The 21,854-nt window shown below is 45.3% G+C and overlaps 1 protein-coding gene and 1 pseudogene across 1 annotated transcript in view; both read right to left on the bottom strand.

The window, feature by feature from the left end:
- The window catches only part of LOC109278992 (uncharacterized), a 45,654-nt gene that overhangs the window by 3,109 nt on the left and 20,691 nt on the right, over positions 1 to 21,854 (bottom strand). Inside the window, exons 4-7 of the mRNA XM_053907681.1 lie at positions 16,588 to 16,751; positions 16,093 to 16,483; positions 5,276 to 5,340; positions 4,200 to 4,300 (exon numbers count right to left, since the gene is read on the bottom strand). Of these exons, the coding sequence (XP_053763656.1) occupies positions 4,200 to 4,300; positions 5,276 to 5,340; positions 16,093 to 16,483; positions 16,588 to 16,751 (721 nt within the window). The remainder of the gene's footprint in view (positions 1 to 4,199; positions 4,301 to 5,275; positions 5,341 to 16,092; positions 16,484 to 16,587; positions 16,752 to 21,854) is intronic.
- On the bottom strand, positions 221 to 314 carry LOC128778499 (U2 spliceosomal RNA; annotated as a pseudogene).

Genomic DNA, 21,854 nt, shown 5'->3' with positions numbered 1-21,854 from the left:
AGCAACAGAATACTCAAATATTAAATATAAAGCTTATTTTTGCATCAAATACAAATACAAAACAGAACACAAATTTCCCAAAGATCACTAGCCAGCAGCTCTAACTCGGCACAAAGAGAAGATCTGAAACGTCAAATGAAGTGATGTCTAAGGTTCACCGGCTGGGAACTTTTCTGTCTGGGGTCAGGCATTGGTGTTGGGGCTGGCGGGGAAATTGCAGTAAGGTTGTGAAAAGTAAGGAATACCTTTTTCTAGCTAATCCTGGGAATACTTTGATACTACACTTGATCTTAGCCAAAAGGCCGAGAAGCGATGTCCTGGGAATACTTTGAAAACTCAGTGTTCATCTAGGGAAAAACTAACATCTCAGTTTGGCGTGGGATATGGAAACAAACCCTAGTGATTTTCTCCAGTGAAATCAACAAAGAATCATTACAGTCTCATCCTCATTCTGTTGTTTTAAAAATTCTAAATTCAGAGTGGAAGAATTAGATCAGCTGTGAAAAGAAAAGTACTTCACGTGAGTCTAGTTTAAACAAATCTTCCGATAACATTGGCAATGTGGTGAACAGGACTCCCAAACAGGCAGTTTCAAGGATTCTTTTATCAAAAGATAGAAAATTTACAACAGATAAATAGAGGTTCCATATTTTCAAATGGGGGCCCAGAGGCTCTATTACGGAGGTTTTTTTTAATATATATTTTTAGGGGCGCCTGGGTGGCTCAGTCGGTTAAGCGTCCGACTTCGGCTCAGGTCATGATCTCACAGTCCATGAGTTCGAGCCCCGCGTCGGGCTCTGTGCTGGCTGCTCAGAGCCTGGAGCCTGTTTCAGATTCTGTGTCTCCCTCTCTCTCTGCCCCTCCCCTGTTCATGCTCTGTCTCTCTCTGTCTCAAAAATAAATAAACGTTAAAAAAAAATAATATACATTTTTAAGTGTATTTATTTTGAGAGAGAGAGACCAACCCAAGCAGGCTCTGTACTGTCAGCACAGAGCCTGACGTGGGGCTTGATCTCAGCAACCATGAGATCGTGACCTGAGACGAAATCAAGAGTCGGCCGCTTAACCGAGTGAGCCACCCAGGTGCCCCTCTATTCCAAAGCTTTTAAATGTATTGTTCATGAACAAAGACCAGAGTTCAAATCAAGAAAGCAATTAGGTTTATAATTATAATGACATAAATAACATACACCAAGATAATTTAGGTTTAGAAAAAAAAACATTCAGCAAAAATGGTGGAGAACTGTTATGGGAAGAAAAAATAAGGGAAAACAGAAAAATTTTTCATGTACTTAAAGAGAGAAAGGGTTTGCTACTGTCTCTGAATAGTGAGGGAATTGAGGGCCTTGCTAGCTACAGCTTCTCCTTCATTATGTCTACACTTTAGCTTCTACTTGGCAGTATGTTATGGCGGCTACCAAGAGGTACTCTACGGCATAACTCCAAAACGCTACACGCATCCATCCCAAATAGCAAAACCACATGAATTTGGAATCTCTTCGCTGGTTAGAATTAACTGCTGACTTTGTTGTTGTGTAATGAAAAACAAAAGGTGTTTCTCTGCAAAGTTGCAGCAAAAAGCTTCTCCTGTATAAAAAAAATAATTGTTGAGTGATGTACATAATTGTTGAATTGCTACATTGAGTATATATATCATCAATACAGTCTGAAACTGACTGAAACTGACACAAGACTGTATGTTAACCACACTGCAATTTCATTCAGAGAGAGATCAAGCTCTCGGGAGGGGCAGAGGGAGAGGGAGAGAGAGAATCCCAAGGAGGGTCTGCACTGTCAGCACAGAGCCAGACACGCAGCTTGAACTCAAGAACTGTGAGATCACGACCTGACCGAAACCAAGAGTCAGATGCTTAACTGCCACCCAGGTGCCCCATTACACTACAATTTCAAAAAACTGTTAACCATTTAGAAGAATCTACTTATGGTGTCAATTAAAATGAGCTTCACTTATGTTCACTGAGATAAGTTTGTGAAACCAACTTAACACCGTTATCTTAATCACTAGTGGCTGCAGAGAAGTGCACTTGGAGGAACAGAAGAGATATTCATAAAATGCTTCTAAAATAACTAGGGTAAAATGGTATGTCAAGCCAGAGTCAAAAAAAATCTCTTGGCATAAACAAAAGTAAGTAACAAAAGAATTGTGACTTTATATCTTAGTTTTCTTAAAACACTGGTCAGCAGAAAAGAGGAAAGCCTCCAGAAATCTATGATGGCACTGTTTCAACATCCAAGCCCTCCTGCCCAGCCCCACCCTAAGCAGCCCAGAGAGAAGAAAGCGAGGGGCACTGTCTACAAAACTTCACTGTGACCTTCTAATCTGGAGGGTGGGTGTAAGGAGAAAGCCCAGGAGGAGAGATGGGAGATCTGCCTTTCCTACCACCCGGTGATTCCTAGACAGGCAAATGGTCTCCATCCAGGACTGTGGTTCTCAAGGAAGAAGGAAGAGCACACGACTGTGCTCTTGCCAAGCCAACAAACTCCACCTATAAGAGGGCTTTCCCACAACACAAGGCAGGTGTGGGATAAAGAACCCGGGGAAGCCTTTGTAGGTCCCCTTCCCATCGGCTACAGACAGATACAGGGTGAAAACATTTTCTTCCCCTCAGTGAAATGGAAGGCAAATGAAGGCAGCCGTGGGGGAGAAGCACACGAAATCACCGGTCACAGGAATAAAAATGCCCGTGTGTACATTTTTTCATTTGTGCTTTTTTAAAGAAAAGGTAGTAGCTGAAATACATGACGACTCTGAGGACGTTTTTATAGCGAAAAGTCTCACTTTCATCCTTGTCTTCCCCATCCATCCTGTTACCCCCATGGCCTCCTACTGGTGACCCCTTTTATTAGTTTCTCCTGTACCCATCCATTGTTTCTTTGTTGTTATTGTTGCTGTTGTTGTTTTTAATCTTACTTTTTGAAATTTACATCCAAGTTAGTTAGCATATACTGCAACAATGATTTCAGGAGTAGATTCCTTTGTGCCCCTTACCCAGTTAGCCCACCCCCCCCCCCACAACCCTTCCAGTAACCCTCAGTTTGTTCTTCATATTTATGAGTCTCTTCTGTTTTGTCCCCCTCCCTGTTTTTATATTATTTTTGTTTCCCTTCCCTTATGTTCATCTGTTTTGTCTCTTAAAGTCCTCATCTGAGTGAAGTCATATGATTTTTGTCTTTCTCTGACTAATTTCACTTAGCATCATACCCTCCAGTTCCAGTCACGTAGTTGCAAATGGCAAGATCTCCTTCTTTTTGATTGCCAAGTAATACTCCATTGCATGTATATATCACATCTTCTTTATCCATTCATCCATCGATGGACATTTGGGCTCTTTCCATACTTTGGCTCTTGTGGATAGTGCTGCTCTAAACATTGGGGTGCACGTGTCCCTTTGAAACAGCATACCTGTATCCCTTGGATAAATACCTACTAGTGCAATTGCTGGGTCGTAGAGTCGTTCTATTTTTAGTTTTTTGAGGAACCTCCATCCTGTTTTCCAGAGTGGCGGCACCAGTTTGCATTCCCACATTATTTCTCTATGAATATATATCCTTTTTTTCTTTCCTTTTCACAAAAAAGTGTCATCACTTATGCATATGTATGTATATAACACACACACACACACACACACACACACACACTGAAAAACAGCAGCAGAGACACGTAGCACATAATTTCTCACTCTTGTTTACAACAAAATTTTAGACCACGTGTATATACCATAATCGTTCTCTGTTCTTAGATATGCGAGTTGTTTCCAGTTGGCTCCTATTATGGACAATGCTGCAGAGAACAGCTCTGAATAAAAGTCATTTCATAACGTGTGCAATTTCATCTGCAGAATCATTTCCCCAAATGGGATTTCTCTGTCAAAGGACAAATGCATCTGTAATAAGGATAGGTTTGGCCAAATTACTCTAAGATGGAAACTTCTGTGTGTCTGCTTTTAACCTGATAGAATGACATCCCTACCCCCACCCCTAGTCCCATGAAAGATCCAAGATCAAAGCTACAGTTACCATTGACAACAGCCCAACTGGGCTCATTACATCCCCTCAGGGCAACAATTACGTGGAAAAACTCAACCCTTCAGAATGGAAGGGAAGCTGAGGTTCTGAAGGGGAGATCAGGGGGTCCTAGATAAGAAGGAAGGAGGGTCCAGAGTATACCCACCTCGTACCCAGCAAAAGAGGGTTCCAAAAGGATCCTCCACATTAAACAGGAGTACAGTGAAAAGGGCAAAATGACGAATATGCGTTCTTGGCAAGAAGGCATACAGATCTACAGAAAGTGAAAAAGAATATAAAGACAGCAGGCAAAAGACAAAAAATTCCAGGGCGCCTGGGTGGCTCAGTCGGTTAAGCCTCTGACTTCGGCTCAGGCCATGACCTCACAGTCTGTGAGTTCGAGCCCACATCGGGCTCTGTGCTGACAGCTCAGAGCCTGGAGCCTGCTTCGGATTCTGTGACTCCTTCTCTCTCTGCCCTTCCGCCTCTCATGCTCTGTCTCTCTCTCAAAAATAAATAAACATTAAAAGACAAAAAAATTCCATTTTCATGAGGACGAGGTGCTCTGGACAGGCGCCTAGGTGGCTCAGTCGGTTAAGTGTCCAACTTTGGCTCAAGTCATGATCTCATGGTTCATGGGTTCAAGCCCTCCATCGGGCTCTGCACTGACAGTGTAGAGCCTGCTTGGGGTTCTCTCTCTCTCCCTCCCTCTCTCTCTGACCCTCCCCATTTCCTCTCTCTCTCTCTCAAAATAAATAAATAAACTAAAAAAAAAAAAAAAAAAAAGACTATGTGCTCTTGAATCTGCCTAAATGTAAATCCCAACACCCTGCTATAAAAAAAGCCATGTGACTTTAGTACAAGTTACTTGATAACTCTGTGCTTTAATTTCATCATGTGTAGAGCGGTGATAATCACAGTACCCACCTTTAGGGTTTCTATGAAGATCACAATGGCTGAGCACAGCACTCCTTGCGTGTTAGTGGCCATTATGGTTATGACATACATAACAAAGAAGCTGAAGGAACATTTCATTTACACAACCAGGGCTTACGCTCTGGGGCAGGGCTACTCCAAGAGCAGTCCATGGACAAGCTGGCCATCTCTGAAATGTCTGGTGCCAGTCCACCACAAGATGGGGACACCGTGCCAGGATGTAAATCAACCACATCAGGTAGGTATGCTTTTCAGTTCAGCTAACATTTTTTCATAGCAAGACACTTCCAATGCAGAGAGCCACACGGTTTACCTTCAGTGCCTGCTGCTTCTTCTATTACAAGACCAGCGTTCTGAATAGTGCTGCCCCAGGAGACGCTAAAGAGAAGGGTAACCAATGAAACAAAAGTATCGAAGCTGAGAGAACAGAATTCCCTGAAAAGAGAGACTGCAGACAAATCAAGGGTCTGACACCATTACAAAAAAAAACAGAAAAAAGGCAGCAAATGGAATAAACAGGATCAAAACCAAATCAGTTAAACGTGGTGGAAAGGTGTGAAGAAAAAAAAATCCGAGAATGCAGAATGGAAAAAAGACCATTGACAGTAAAGCAATAGGAAAAAAGATATAGCTATGGAGATTTGAAAAAGAAAAAAAAAAAAGCAAATGGAATGAAAACCAATGCATCTGAAATAGAAAATTCGATGAATGTCAACACAAAATTCGAAGATGTAACAGATTCACCAGCCTCAATCAAACGCTCAGCCTTACTGAGCCCAATCAGACATTATGTGCCTTCCGATGTAATTCGATATGATGTACACAGCATAATGCATGAAGCAGTCTTGCCAAAAACGTTTAGCCCGACTCTAGCCAAGTCTTTGGATATAATTACCAGTTTACAGAAATAAGGAGGATGTGAAAAATGTCCACCAAGAGGGGAATGGAGAAAAAATTGTTTCATGCCCATTATCACAGAATACCAGTCAGCAACATGTAGGAAAGAACTACTGATAAACGCACGGAAGCGGATGAATCCCAGACTAATTATGTTGTATGAAGGAAGCCAGACCAAACACAAGTACAGATTTTTATTCCATTTATATCAAAATCGAGAGAATTCAAATTGATCTATAGAGACAGAGAACATTCCTTTCGGACCTGCTTAGGAGAGAGGGAGATTTGACCCTTCTCTTCCTTATAGTATTTAGTCCTTGTCCCACATGGCATTCTTGAGAAATGCTTTGCCCTCTGTTTTCAAAAATCCACAGTACTTATACAGCTCTGTTCTAGATAGTTATGAGTTACAAGTCAGGCTGCCCTCTCACTAGACTTGGGTCCATCCTCTCACGACCGTGGAGTAAGGATTTATAATTTGAGGATACGCTGAGGCAGAATCTAAACAATACAAACAGGGGCGCCTGGGTGGCTCAGTCGGTAAAGCGTCCGGCTTCGCCTCAGGTCATGGTCTCATGGTGTGTGAGTTCGAGCCCAACAGCCCCACGTCGAGCTCTGTGCTGACAGCTCGGAGCCTGGAGCCTGCTTCCGATTCTGTGTCTCCCTCTCTCTCTGTCCCTCCACCTCATGCGTGTGCGCTCTCTTTCTCAAAATAAATAAATAAATATTTTAAAAATAATAATAAATAAATAAAGACACCGGTGAGGGAAGTAAGCCATGCAGGTACGTGGAGGAAGAGCATCCTGGCCCTGAGGCCAGAGGGTGCCTAATGACTGATGAGCAATGGGAGGTGGGGTACGGTGGGGCTTGAGAGCGCAGCGTAGAGAAGGAGGAGATAATGGGGAGCGGAGGCCAGAAGAGGGTTTTGAGCAGAGGGATGCCACGGCCGGACTTTGGTGTTTGTAGGGTGGCTCTGCTGCACTGAGAACAGAACGGAGAGAAGCAAGACCACTTGTTCGGAAGCTGTTGCAGGACCCAGGAGGAAAACGGTGGTGGCTGGGACCAGTACACAGTGGAAGTGGTGGGCAGGCGCTGGATCTGGGGTATATTTTGCAGAACTGGTAGGGTTTGGTCACGATGCTGAGTGGGCAGAGAATACAGAGTTAGGAGTTTGGGGGACAGGCCCAGCCAGGAGTTGTGTATTTGGCTTTTATCAGTGTACTGACTGTATCTGAAGTTTGTACATTTATTTATTTGAGAGAGACACAGAGAGCACAAGCTGGGGAGGGGCAGGGAGAGGGGGAGAGAGAATCCCAAGCAGGCTCTGCGCTGTCAGTGCAGAGCCCGATGTGGGGCTTGAACTCACAAACCATGAGATCATGACCTGGGATGAAATCAAGTCGGACGCTTAACCGACGGAGCCAGCCAGGCGCCCCAACGTATACAGACTGTTTTTAAAACCTAAAGACTGTAGGGGCACCTGGGTGGCTCTGTTGGTTAAGTATCTGACTTCGGCTCAGGTCAGGATCTCTCGGTTTGTGAGTTCGAGCCCCGTGTGGGGCTCTGTGCTGACAGCGTGGAGCCTGGAGCCTGCTTCGGATTCTGTGTCTCCCTCTCTCTCTGCCTCCCCCACTTGTGCTCTGTCTCTTTCTCTAAAAAATAATTAAACATTGAAAAGAATGGAAGAGAGGCGCCTGGGTGGCTGAGTCAGTTAAGCATCTGACTTTGGCTCAGGTCATGATCTCTTGGTTCATGTGTTTGAGCCTTGGGTGATGCTGTGCTGACAGCTGGGAGCCTGGAGCCTGCTTCAGATTCTGTGTCTCCCTCTCTCTCTCTGCCCCTCCCCCGCTCATGCTCTGTCTCTCAATAATAAACAAACATTAAAAAAAATTAAAAAAAACAAAACCTAAAGACTGTAGGAGATGGTTAAGGGAAGGAGTAGAGATAGAAAAAGGAAACGGTCCAAGGGCCGAGCCCTAGGGCACTCCAACAGTGTAAGGTCAAGAACAGAAAGGACCAGCAAAGACAGAAAGTGAGCAGTTAGGAAGGCCAGAGGAGTCCTAGGAGAGTGTGGCGCTAACTCAGAAGCTAAGGGAAGGAAGCGGTTCAAGGAAGGACAGCGTGCAGCTGTCTTCCAGCGCCTCCAAAGGCAAGATGGGACAGGCTGCCGGAGGAGCCACGGATGCAGGACCTACTGATTCGGTAAGGGCGGCTTCGGTGGGCTTGTGTCAAACATGAGGGAGGGGAAGCCTCACCGGACAGGGTTGAAAACAAAAGAAAAGACGTTCGAAGCTGAGTATAGAGCGTGACGTGGAAGAGTTCTGCCATAAAGGAGAAAAGGGAGTAAGAGCTGGGGGGAGGGGGCCTGGAGCCCTAAGAGGATTTGCTACAAAGATGACTGCTCCAGAGAGCGAGCTAGCGGAGGTACAGTTTGGTGATGCCGGAGGGAAGGAGGGAAAAAAATGAGGGAAGACCCATGTAGGCGAGGCGGGGGTGGGATCCAATGTCAGTTAAGAATCTTGATCTTGGCTCAGGTCACGATCTCGCAGTTCATAAGTTCGAGCTCCGCATCGGGCTCTGCGCTGACAGGGCAGAGCCTGCTTGGGATTCTCTCTCTCCCTGCCGCTTCCCTGCTTGCAGGTGCTCTCTCTCTCAAAATAAATACATAAACTTAAAAAAGAAATTAAAAAAAAAAAAAAAGAGGGGTGCCTGAGTGGCTCAGTCGGGTGAGCATCTGACTTCAGCTCATGTCACGATCTCACAGTTTGTGAGTTCGAGCCCCGCGTCAGACTCTGTGCTGACAGCTCAGAGCCTGGAGCCTGCTTCTGATTCTGTGTCTCCCTCTCTCTCTGCCTCTCCCCCGCTCATGCTCTATCTCTCTCTGTGTCAAAAATAAAGATAAACATTAAAAAAATTAGAAAAAAAAAGAAAGAAACAGGCTTCGTGTGAGTTGATTTTTCACAACTGTAGGCTGATGTACATATTCTCAGCATGCAGAGGGTGGCTGTGCTAAGCTGCGATGTTCGGTACGTGGGGTGTATTAAATGCACTTTTGACTTAGGAGATGTTCAACTGACGATCGGTTCATCAGGATGCAACGCGAGATCGTTCAGTCCAGGAAGATGTGGACTCAGGTTCCACCAAGAAGGAGTTCTGCCTCCAGGTGGCGACGCAGAAAATGTGCCTGAGTTTCCAGCCTTGGACTCAAGATGCAACACCAGCTCTTGCCTGGGTTTCCAGCGCTGCAGACTTCAGGCCCTGGAGCCCTAAACCATGCAAGCCAATTCCTTAAAATAAATGCACCCTGCCCCCCACCCTCCGCCCTCTATACAACCTACCGGTCCTTCTTCTCTAGAGAACCCTACCATAACCTTCTTTAAAGGTGTGTTGCCCTTGAGTTAGGAGTTCACCTTTGCATTTTTTCCTTTTTTATTATTATTTTTTTTTAATATAATTTATTGTCAAACTGGCTAACATATAGGGTGTAAAGTGTGCTCTTGGTTTTAGGGGTAGATCCCCATGATTCATCATTTACATACAACACCCAGTGCTCATCCCAACAAGTGCCCTCCTCAATGCCCATCACCCATGTTCCCCTCTCCCCCACCCCCCCCCTCAGTTTGTTCTCTGTACTTAAGAATCTCTTATGGTTTGCCTCCCTCCCTCTCTGTTTGTAACTATTTTTCCCCCCATGTTTGACCACCTGGGAAGAGGATCCCAAAACAGCAATAAGTGAAACAATGTCAGCAATAATTTGATAAAATATGAGAACATATACAGTTTTCAGGGTGTCCATGTATTTACCCCAGAAAAAGCTTGTTACTGAGATTACTGCCCCTGAAATGTAATACATTTAAGATTAAGGCCCCTAGTGCTTGACTCCTTCATCCCTGAAGGTTTTCCCTATCTGAACAGCACCATCTTGTGGCAAATACGCATAAAATCAACGGTGTCTTCCCTCGTTCAATTACTACGTTTCATAGGTATTAACAAATAAGTATTGTGGAAAACTTACTCTGTACCAAGACCTACTGGGTTTTCGGGATGTGAAGCCGGGATGAGTAGACGGTAAGTAGACAATCACTGCACTGCTGCTTTGTCCAGGACACCAGATGCTACGAAAGCACTCAGGAGAGACACCTGCATCGGACGACACTTGCATGAGTAAGGCTGAGGGACGTGGACACTTACCAGGCAGGGGGAACAGCATGTGCAAAAATACAGAGCAAAGTACATTAGGATCATTTCACACTAGGTGTTTATATGCCTCGAGTATGAGTAGGAGGAGGCGGGGGGAGCAGTACCAGCAAGAGGTAGGGATGGAGATACACAGGATTAATGAGGGAGCTACCTAATATATTCTGTTCCGGACTTTGAATGCGATCGTGTTGGCAGACAGAGAGCCCTTGGAAGGTGGTAAGTAGGAGAGACATGATCTGACTTGTGCAGGACAGGTTAAGACAGCTGCAGGTATGGAGACCAGGCTGGGATGTGTAAGGCTCTAGACTGGGAGAACGTTGAGCTGAGAGGCTGCTGCCGTAACCTAGGTGAGGGAGCAGAGCCCTGTACTAAGGAAGTGACAGGGGACACGAAGATATGCAGGGAGTCACAGGGGCTCACAGAGAAAGAACCAGGTATGCCCCTCAAGCGGGTGGCCTGTGGAACTGGGTGGGTCATGCTGCCATTTGCTGTCGTGAACAGGGCGGGGGAGAGGGTGGGGTATGACCTATTCATCTAGTCTGGGACACAGGGAGCTTGTCCCGAGACCTGGAAGAGCAGCTGGTCATCAGGCACTCACACGTGTAGGAGGCTCAGGAGATCAAATCTTGAGCATCTGAGAACAGCTAGAAAGAGGAGAGCAGAGAGCTGAAGACACAACCACTGCCGGGAGGGGCATCTGGAGGAGGAGGGGCCGTAACAGAGCGGGAGGAGGGCCGCCTGGCTGGCTCGGATGGTTAAGCCTCCTGATTCTGGCTCAGGTCATGATCTCACGCTTCATGGGACTGAGCCTCGCACCGGGCTCTGTGCTGACAGCACGGAGCCTGCTTGGGATTCTTGCTCTGCCCCTCCCCCATTCGCATGCTCACTCTCCTTCAAAATTAAACAAACTTAAAAAAAAAAAAGGAGGGGGGAAAATGGCAACGGAGGAACGGGAAAATCAGACACATGATGGTGCCAGGAGTGGGACCATCCGATCAGCGTCCACAGCATCCAGCACCTCGAGGTCCACTGGGGCAATTACAGACGCACGGTGGCATCACCAAAGGAGACGAGAGTATACGGGACGTGAGGGCAAGCCTGGCCAAGAAGGAGAGGAGGGGCCAGGAGTTACAAGGGAATGCAGGGTACAGAGGGGATTTCTAATGAGATCTCTTAATAAAGAAAACTTGGAACGCTTACAAATAGAGGGAATGTGCTAGTAGAGAGACAAACGATGAAAAACAGGGGTGTGAGCTTCCTGTTAGCCTCTTGGTCACTGGGCAGCTTGACCTCGCCTACCTACCCCCTCCTGCTCTAGGAAAGGAGAGAGGCCACCCAACGCCTGAGTGTGCTAGGTCCCAGCACAACGTCCGTGATGAACACTGCAGAAGATGTCGTGACTTACAGAACCTGTGGGGACAAAGCAAGTGCCCTTTTGTTTCCATGAGGGGGTAGCTGCATTGCACTGGAGGCAGTGGGCCGCTTTCACTAGTGCTGTCTGGAAGCTCAAGTGTGGAAACACAGCAGAGAGTGTGGATGATAAGCAGCCAGAGGGGTGTTCCGCAGCAGACTGCAGATACGCGCATCCAACATTTCCTCCCACCTCCTTTTAGTGGACCTTCCGTACTTCCTGTACCACAAGGACTAAAAGCTGTATTTTCTAGACTCCCTTCAAGGTAAGATTCCAGGCATAACTTAAGTTCTGCCGATCAGATGCACTTACGCGTCGGAGGGAACTAGGCAGAGGCGGAGCACAAGGCGGCTGTTTTGCTGCTTAAGGCTCCGGCAGAGCTGCTGTGATTCAGGAGCTGGCAGCCAGCTGATTTGGCAGGAGCCATCAGGGCAAGAGCCCAGTTCCACCAGACCAGCTCTGCTCAGCGGTGCTATGAGGGGTTCTTAGAAACTCAACCTACAGTCTAGTTCTTCAACTTTCCCAACAATACTGTAAATCCTGTAACGGCCTCTAATGCACGCCTTTCTGCTTCAACCAGCCGGAGTAAGTTGTGTTCTGTGCAACTAAACTCTGAGGGACACAACATCCACATTCACGACCAAGCGCTACTGCAGAGGTAAGCAGCAAAACACAACCAGCCGCCTGTTTTTGTAAATAAAGTTTCATTGAAAGAAAGCCATGCACATTCACTGATGTGATGTCTCTGGCTAACTGCATGCTAGAGAGGCAGAGTTGAGTAGTCCCAACAGAAACTGTATGGCCCGTAGAGCCTATGATATTTACTGTCTGGCCCTTTCTGGAAAAAACTGGCTGAACTACAGCAATTCCTTGAACTACAACACAGGGGTGCCAAGCTCCATCAGGCTCCGTCATACAAAAGAACAGACCTATGCCAGCCAGGTGAGGAACATGTGTACTTTTCTTTGACTTCTTTACATTGGGAGTCTTTTTTTTTTTAATGTCTATTTATGGGAGACACAGACTGACAGAGAGAGAGAGAGACAGAATGGGAGCGGGGGAGGGGCAGAGAGAGAGACACATAGAATCCAAAGCAGGCTCCAGGCTCCAAGCTGTCAGCACAGAGCCCGATGCAGGGCTTGAACTCGTGAACCCTGAGACCATGACCTGGATGCTTAACCGACTGAGCCACCCAGGTGCCCCAGGTGTTCTGGTTTTAACCTCTTCACTCTTGGCTTCTCCTTAACTCACCTACTCTCATCTTCTCCTTGTTCCTTATTCCAAACGCCCTCATTTTAAAATGTTATTTCATCGTCTATTGTACGTATTTATTCATGCATCTGAAATCCCAATGCTGAAATGGAACATTTTTTTCCTTCTCTTTTGAAAGAGGGGAAGGTAATAAGTACACATGTTACTGATAACATCACAGAACTAGTTCCTTGGGATAAAAATGAGAAATAAACATTATAAACAGTCTTTTATCCCCCAACAGCTTTTCATAAAGATAAAAATATTATTTTTCATTCCCATCCCCACCTATTGTAAAAAGAGAACAGAATGTTGCTATAAAATCTTGACATTCTGATAGTGGTTTACTCACCACACAACTTACAAACTTGTGTAATATTCTCTGAACCCGCTCCCACACGTTTCTTCTTCCCATTAAAACTACCTATTCCTGGTACCATTCAAAAACTCTCCAAGTGAGGGACTGTTGTTTCCTAATGATAACCAGGGACGTTCCAAAAAAAAAAAAAAAAATGACTGCACATTCTTTTTGATACATGGACTATTTTTCTTTCATTTTCTATATTTAAAAATGAGAACTGGCCTTAGCAGGCAAATCTTCTCCAAACCAGGAAGAACGTTTTCTAAAACTGCTGAATGTAAAAACAGCAAACTGCACATCTTATCAAAATGAGGCTCAAGGCAAGCACGGGGGTGCGTTTTTAATATTAGAGAGCCTCGAAACCAGCAATGATTTAAGAGCCACCACAGGCTTTGTGGAATTCTGGAGAATAACATTCAGTATCCAACAGCAACCCACACAAAAGGTCAGGAGCAAAGGGCTGTTCAAAAAGCAAAAAAAAGGCAGTAACCTCTGGGACAGTATTTCAATGGGAGGCGAGAGAAGGTGAAGGTGCAACAGCTTGTGAGGGTCAAGCCAAGGCCGACCACAGGCAAAAACAGCAGCGTGATCAGTGTCACTAGCGGAGTAAGCAAGGGAAAAGGTGAGAGAGATCAGCAAGGGAAAAGGTGAGAGGGAAAAGGTGAGAGACAGGTGTTAAATCACATAGGGCGCTGAAGCCATCATAAGAGTTCGGTTTTTCTGCTTTTGATGAGAAGCTACCAGGTTTTGAAGGGAAGTGAAAGTTGTGATTACATGTTTTTTGGTTTTTTGTAATCACTGCCGTTGGGAGAAAGGCTGTAGGGGAGCCAGGGCAGAACCAGGAAGACCAAATCAGAGACTTACAGTCATCTAAGCAAGAAGGCACTGTAGTTTTTGTTAGAGAGGGTGGGATACGTGGTCAGACTTGAGATACCTTTTCAAGGTAGAGTTGACAGAATGTGCTGGATGCTTGGATGTTGGGTCAGAACTAAAAGGATGAGTCCAGGACGATTCCTAGAGTTTTAGCCTAGATGAAAGACAGTAACATTTACCGTGATGAGGAAGGTAAATGAGGGAAAAACTAAAGGGAGGGTTGGGTGGGTGCGGTATTACTAATTCTGTTTGGACACACTACACTTATTTTTTTTTAACGTTTTATTTAAAGAGAGAGAGAGAACAAGCAGGAGACGGGCAGAGAGAAAGGGAAACACAGAATCCGAACCAGGCTCCCGGCTCTGAATTATCAGCACAGATCCAGACACAGGGCTCGAACTCATGAACCGGAAGATTATGACCTGAGCTGAAGTCAGACCCTTAACCGACTCAGCCACTCAGACACCCCTGGACACACAATATTTAAATGTCCATCAGACTTCCAAGTGGAGATGCTGAGTAAACAGTTGGAGATAAGCATCTGGAACTCAGGACAGAAAAGTTAAAGATAAACATTTGGAAGTTGTCAGCTTAGAGATGTTATTTATAGCCATGGACTGCCCCTTGGGAGGGGTGCCTGGGTGGTTCAGTGGGTTAAGCCTGGGGCTGCAGCTCAGGTCATGATCTCACCATCGGTGGGTTTGAACCCTGCATCGGGCTCTGTACTGTCGTAACAGCTCAGAGCCTGGAGCCTGCTTCAGATTCTGTGTCTCCGTCTCTCTCTGCCCCTCCCTGGTTCGTGCTCTGTCTCTCTCTCTCAAAAAATAAAGATTAAAAAAAAATTTTTTTTAAATAAAAAGAAAGAAACTGCCTTGGGAGAAATTATGCCTAGAAAGAGAATATGGCCAGTACGGAGTGCTGTGGCACTCTGAACACTCAGTGGTTGGGAAAAAGAAACCTAGAGACACAGAAGGAGTGGCCAGTGAGATGGGAGGAAATGCAGGAAAATGTGGTGACCTGGAAGTCAATGGAAGGAAAAACGTGGAGAAGGGAGCAATCAATTGTGCCGTATAAGGTGAAAACTGGCACAGACCCTAGATTTCCCGAGAACGGGTGGGGAGACAGCCTGACTGAGATGAGAGGGGGTTGGAGGAAAACAGGAGTGGACCTAGAAACTTGGGAAGCAAGTCTTTCATTCAAAAAGCTGGTTTTTTGTTTTGTTCTTTAAAAAAAGGGAGCAGAGAAATGGGTAGGACCTAGAATGGGGATGTTCGGTCTAGGGGGTGTTAAGGACGAGATTTATCTGCAGATGTTTGTTAAATAAATAAATAACACCACGAGGAATGACAAGACAGGAGGTGCCAATGATTCAACAGTCTAAACGCAGTTTATACTTCAAGTTCCATATAGCTGGACACATGAGTGACATTTACTGTGTTTCAAAAGGAGATAAGGTAGGGGCGCCTGGGTGGCGCAGTCGGTTAAGCATCTGACTTCAGCCAGGTCACGATCTCACGGTCCGTGAGTTCGAGCCCCGCGTCAGGCTCTGGGCTGATGGCTCAGAGCCTGGAGCCTGTTTCCGATTCTGTGTCTCCCTCTCTCTCTGTCCCTCCCCCGTTCATGCTCTGTCTCTCTCTGTCCCCAAAATAAATAAACGTTGAAAAAAAAATTAAAAAAAAAAAAAGGAGATAAGGTGGTTTTCTATACCTGCTCATCTACTTTCCGATTTAAATGAGATATATGGAGTTGGAGAGCTTTAGAATCAACACACTACTTCAAGTGTTAAAATGTATCAGATCTATAAATATATATTTATATATATATAAATAAATGTATCTCTTTAAAAATATATGTAAAAAATATATGTATTTTTTTAGTTTACTGCCTAAAAACTAGATCACAGTTGCCAGCCCAAATTGCTTTTATCCAAATTAGCTTTTAGCCAAATACGAAAACCAAAACCGAAAGCTTCAGCATTGGTTCCGTGTGTGTCCAGTTGAGGCTCAAGGAGAACCTCTCGGCCACTTGGTTATATTCTGAGGTTTTTCCCAGAAACAGGTTTTCTGGTCAAAGGGAAACCTATAAGCAAGGCAGAAGGCTGCGCGGATTCTCCCTGCAAGGGGAGGCAAGCACCCACCGAAGGGACGGCGCCGCGCCGGCCAGCCCCAAGCTCGCCCTGCGCCCCGATGCCGCTCCCGCCCGGACGCCCGCTACTCGCCTGGATGGGGGGGGCGACCCGCGCGGGGCCCCGCGACTCCCTAGTCTTCCTCTCCCTCTAGGCGACCCCGCCGGCGGCGACTTCCCCACGCGCCGCAGGGAGGAGGGTGTGCGGCCAGGAGCGCAGGCCCCGCCCCTCGCGTGTCCACGCCCACCGGCCCCACTCGCCGCGGAGGGAGGGTGCCCGGCCAGGCGCGCAGGCTCCGCCCCTCGCGAGCCCACGCCCACCGTTCCCGCTTGCCTCCGGGAAGGGGAGGTGTCCGTGTCCGGCGCGCCAGCTTCTCTCCCCAGAGGCTCTGGGATGCTAGTCCCTAGAGGTCAGCCCCGCGGGAACAAGTCCCGGGAACCTTCCTGGGTCTCTGCGCAGAAGGAAGAGCCAGGCAGAGGACCGGCAGTGGCGCGGGGGGAATGTCACCGAGGCGAACGGGCACGTTCTCTGCGCTGCTTTGTAATGTCCCCGGACGCCCGGGCTTGGAGGTTGAGGTGCGGGTGACGCCGTTGTGTTTGCTCCGTACAGACCTGGGTGCTGGGATGAGGGGCGCAGCCGCTGCCTCCACGCCTCCCAGACAGGAGGAGCCCCTAAACTCAGAAGGAAGGAAACCCTGGGCTTACCCCAACCCTAGACCTTGCCGATATCCAGCCGTTCCCGCGGTCCCCCTGGCTTCTCCTTTCCCTTTGGGGCCCTTTCACTGACTAGTGCTGTTGTCAGCTATATCCGTGCGCGGTGCATCACCCCCTCCCCGAAGAAGCCACCCTGACAAAGTTTCCTCTCTACGGTCCCTTGGCCATAACGGAAACAGACTGAAACAACGCTGAATAGGAAGAGAAAAGAAAAAAAGCAAACAAGAAGAAGCATAAAAAGCCTTATACAGCCAAATGCCTAATCCCACTCTGTCCTCCTCAAACTCCCAATCCTAGTCATAACCCTATCAACCCAGTTCAGAAATTCTCTCCACCTCCATTTCTTTTAATTCTTAGTCAATTCCTATTCCCTGCCCAAAGTTTCCTGTCTGTACTTCGTCTGACAACCCTTCCAATCCCTGCTTTTTAATGTTTTCATCGAAAAAACACCAATGACAAGTGAGATAAACATTGATTTCTCCCATTCACCATCCACGTGGCATGCATAAATCAGCCCAGAGTCACCAATGTCAAAGGCAAACTTACTTGAATTGTTCCCATTTTATATTTTAAATTGCTCCAAATTTTGCATTCTTCTTCACGAATATTCACGTGGTGTAGTAAGAAAACATTTTTTTTTAATTTTTTTTTTAACGTTTATTTACTTTTGAGACAGAGGATGAACGGGGGAGAGTCAGAGAGAGAGAGGGAGACACAGAATCTGAAACAAGCTCCAGGCTCTGAGCTGTCAGCACAGAGCCCGAGGCGGGGCTCGAACTCAAGAGCCGTGAGATCATGTCCTGAGCCGAAGTCGGACGCTTAACCGACTGAGCCACCCAGGCGCCCCAAGAAAACATTTTTAGTTGGTCATGAGTTTAATAATTTGAAATTTCTCTCCAAATTATCTAAAGTTACATTTCAAGAAAGTGCACCATCTATGCTACAAATATTTAGTATCATGTATGTACAGGCACGAGGGATATACTGTCAAGAAGACACATGGTCCCTGTCCTCATGGAGATTTTGTAGTCTAGTCCAAGAGACAGACAATAGATATGTAAACAAGCAAGACAACTAGGAATATTCATTGTTGGGGCTCCTGGGTGGCTCAGTGAATTAAGCCTCTGACTTCTGCTTAGGTTATGAGCTCACTGTTCCTGGGTTCCAGCCCTGCACTGGGCTCTGTGCTGACAGCTCAGAGCCTGGAGCCTGCTTCAGATTCTGTGTCTTCCTTTCTCTCTGTCCCTCCCCCACTTGCTTGCTCTCTCTATCAAAGATAAACATTAAAAAAATTTTTTTAAAGAATATTCATTGGTGATGAATGAATGAAATAAGCAAAGTGGGGAGGAGTGCTAATTAAGTCAGAGAAGAGATGGCTTTTCCAACATGTAAAATATTTTCCTGTGGCTTAACACCCCTGAAACGCTTGGCATTAAATACTGGTATGTTCAAGGTCTTGGGCCTCTGACCTTTTTAGTTTGCTCTACAACTTTCCTGGATAACTAACATATGCCCAGACACACTCACATAACTCAGTAAGGATATAAATGATGAACATGATTAATGAACCTGACCTGATCGACATACACAGACATCAAGTACACATGGAACATTAACAAAATTAGACATGAACAAAATTAGACCATATTTTTGGCCATAGAGCACATTTCAACAAAGAAAAATAAAAAAAATCAAGAGTGAAATACAGACTATGTTCTCTAACCCAGGTATTAGTGTGAAAAACAAAATAAAAAGATAACTAGAAAAACCCCTATATTTGGAAATTAAAAAACATTTCAAAATAACCCATGGGTCAAAAAACAAACAGAAATCATAAAATATTTTGATCTGTTACTAAAAATACTATATATCAAAACTTGTGGGACATAACTAGAAACATAACTAGAGGGGAATTTCTAGTCTTAAAAGTACATATTAGAGGGGTACCTGGGTGGCTCAGTCGGTTAAGCGTCCACCTTTGGCTCAGGTCATGATCTCATGGTTCACAAGTTCAAGCCCTGCGTTGGGCTCTGTCCTGACAGCTCAGAGCCTGAAACCTGCTTTGGATTCTGTGTTTCCCTCTCTCCATGGCCCTCCCCTACTCAGGCTCCATCTGTCTCTCAAAAAAAAAAAAAAAAGTACACATCACAAAACAAAGCCAGAAAAATAGAAAAAAGTGAGGATGAACAAAAGCAAACGATGGTTCTTCAAAAAGACTAATAAAATTAATAAACTGGTAAAACTACTCTGGAAAAAATAGGATAGAAGCCACAAATAATACTAGAAGTAAAAAGGAAACATTGCTACAGGGCATAAGAAATCTAAAAGATGAAAGGTATTATTGGTAACTTCATTCCAACAAACTAGGTAAAATGAGCTGGAAAGAGACATTGGTCATGTGTCTCTTGTGTTCCTCCAATACTTGATGGGTATGCCAAAAATTCAAGACAGTGCCTACTCTTTCCCTGAGCCATTTCCCAGGCTGGCGTTTAACCTGTTTATCTCAAGTGAGTAACCTTGAGATATGAGGTGATGCCTCCCTCCAGGAAAAAGAACAGGCTTGCTTACTGCTTGCTATAAAAGTGGTGGATTCCTCAAGTTCAGTGTTCCTCAGACATGACATAAACCCACTGCATGTGTAGCATCTACCTAAGCCTCTTCGTGTCACCCCCCATGGGACTTGTGAGCAAGAAGAACCCCTGCAAATATGCTGACAGTAGCACTCGTTGTTGTGCCATTGGGTAATAAAGTCCTTTGTCTCTGTTCCAGGAGTTTTGTGTTTTCTGCCAGCATCCATGAAACAGTAACAGGTTAATTGATTAGATTGTAAGTGGGGTAAAATCAAATCCAAGACCTGACAAAATGTGTAGATGGCACTTAGGTAGGATTCTAGTGATGGTAAAGATATCAAATCCACACTCTATCCCTGCTGCAAAAAAGTAATCTGGAAAAAATTGTCAAAATAATCATTTGAGGGCTCTGGAAATTGACCGAAGGCAAACAAATTGCGAATCATTTATTCATTTTTTCAAACCCTGCGAATTTCGGGCCAGAGTAGTGAGAGTCTGTGGCATTCTTGCCAGAAGCAGACTCCCCAAATGGGTTGATGCAACATTGCCACCAGGGTGAGGTCAACATTCAAAGCCAGGAGCTCCACTGCTAGAGGGAGCTAACTTGAGTTGGAGTGGATGACATAAAGGCCATACCTAACAGTGCTGGCAGTAAAAATTGCAAACCTGGGAGGAAATAAATGGGGAAAGCCCATAGCTCTGAGCCTGAAGTTTGTGCTCTCATATGAGGTAAGCAGCAGACCAGTGGACTAGCCAGAAAGTTAACAGGGAGACCTTCAGTGGCTCAAGATAAGCTCTTCACATATCTCTGCATGACTAGGAGGCTACATATATGTATACACAGGGGAGACACAGCCTGCCCCTGTAGATATTTTGCATTTGAGCCCTGGTTCTAGCACCATGTGACTGTGGGCAAGTCAACTTAACTGTTCTGTGCTTTGGTTTCTTCATCTATATGATGGGACAAAAAAATATTAAGAGGAGTAAGTAGATTAGGTAGCATAAATATAGAACATAGAAGAGCAAGCGTATAGTATTACAAAAGAGTCTACATTATTATTTCTTGAAATGGGGTATAACACTTGGCCAGAATCCTTAGGGAGATTTCCAGGATTCACTCCAGATCTATGGAATAAAAATCTCAGGGTCAGGGGAAGGAACCTGAGAAAGAGGAATACTTTACAATAGATTAGTTGATTCTTATATATCACCAATGTTTGAGAACTACTACTTTCGGGTAAGAGGTTATAATTTTCTGTATAGTGTCTGTGTCAAGATGCCTTGAGGATTGAAACTATCATATTTATATCAGTACCTCCATTGCCTAGCACACAGTAGACATGTAGTCAAACATCTATTGAGTGGTAGAATTTTATTTAAAGCTAATCAACCTCCAACCCTCCAAGTCCTACAAGGTAGAACAAATAACAAATTGGACATAGAATTTAAATCTTTTTATTAATATGAGAAAGCTAAACTTACTGTAATATCATATAGAGCACCGATTCTTTAAAACCCTTTGAGTCACAGACTCTTTCGAGGATGTGAAGAAAACTACAAACCCTCCCGAAGACTGAAGATACATGTAAAATCTTCCAAATAATTTTAAGGGGTTTACCCGAAGTTAAAATCCTCTCATGTGAAAACTGACTTGTCTATCTCCTAGAACAGAACAGTAAGTTCTTGTTTACCACTGAGTCTCTAGTTCTAAGAAAAAAAGCATAGAACATAGTTGGCACTGGATAAATACTGGTTGAATGAATAAATGAGTCATTCATGGATAAAAAGATATCATCTGGGGTCATCTGAAACTCCTTGAGTGACCCAGGGGTGAGGTGGAGAACCAAAGTACAGGTGTTGCACATTTTATTCATGACCAAGATGTAACCTTGGATTTCTGGAGGTGGTGATGAGAAAAGAGGTCATTTTTTTAAAAAAAGGGCTTTTTGTATGTTTTTGAGAGAGGGAGATGGGGGAGGGGCAGAGAGAAAGGGAGACAGAGGATCCGAAGAGGACTCTGCACTGACAGCAGAGAACCCGATGCGGGGCTTGAACTCACGAGCCATGAGATCATGACCTGAGCCAAAGTCAGACACTTAACTGACTGAGCCACCCAGGTGCCCCAGAAAAGAGGTCACTTGGATCAATGTTCTCACCGAAGATAAAACTGAGGAAACACAATAAGCGTCCTCTCGAAGATGTAAAAGATGGAATCTACCAGGTCAAACTAAGGAAGGAGGATTAGAGTTCAGGAAATAGTGCCAGTGCTGCTTTTGCCCTTGTGCTGAATTGTCAATCTAGAGGAGTCAGTGCAGGGGCAGAGTTGTATTTTCATCAACAATTAGAGTTGGAGAGACAAAGGTTGCGTTTGGTATCCACCCAAAGACTGGAGCCCAAGGGCTGTAACCTGGAGTGGGGATACATGGTGCAGTGGATCATGTGGAGGAGAACAGAACATCTAAACCCTAAGTTCCAGACTGCTAATGACCTC

The sequence above is a fragment of the Panthera pardus genome, unplaced genomic scaffold (genome assembly GCF_024362965.1).
Source record: "Panthera pardus isolate Hobbes unplaced genomic scaffold, ASM2436296v1 HiC_scaffold_2, whole genome shotgun sequence".
NCBI classification, from domain to species: Eukaryota; Metazoa; Chordata; class Mammalia; order Carnivora; family Felidae; genus Panthera; species Panthera pardus.
Note: the sequence above shows the minus strand (reverse complement) of the source record. Positions and strands in the feature narration are given on the sequence as shown.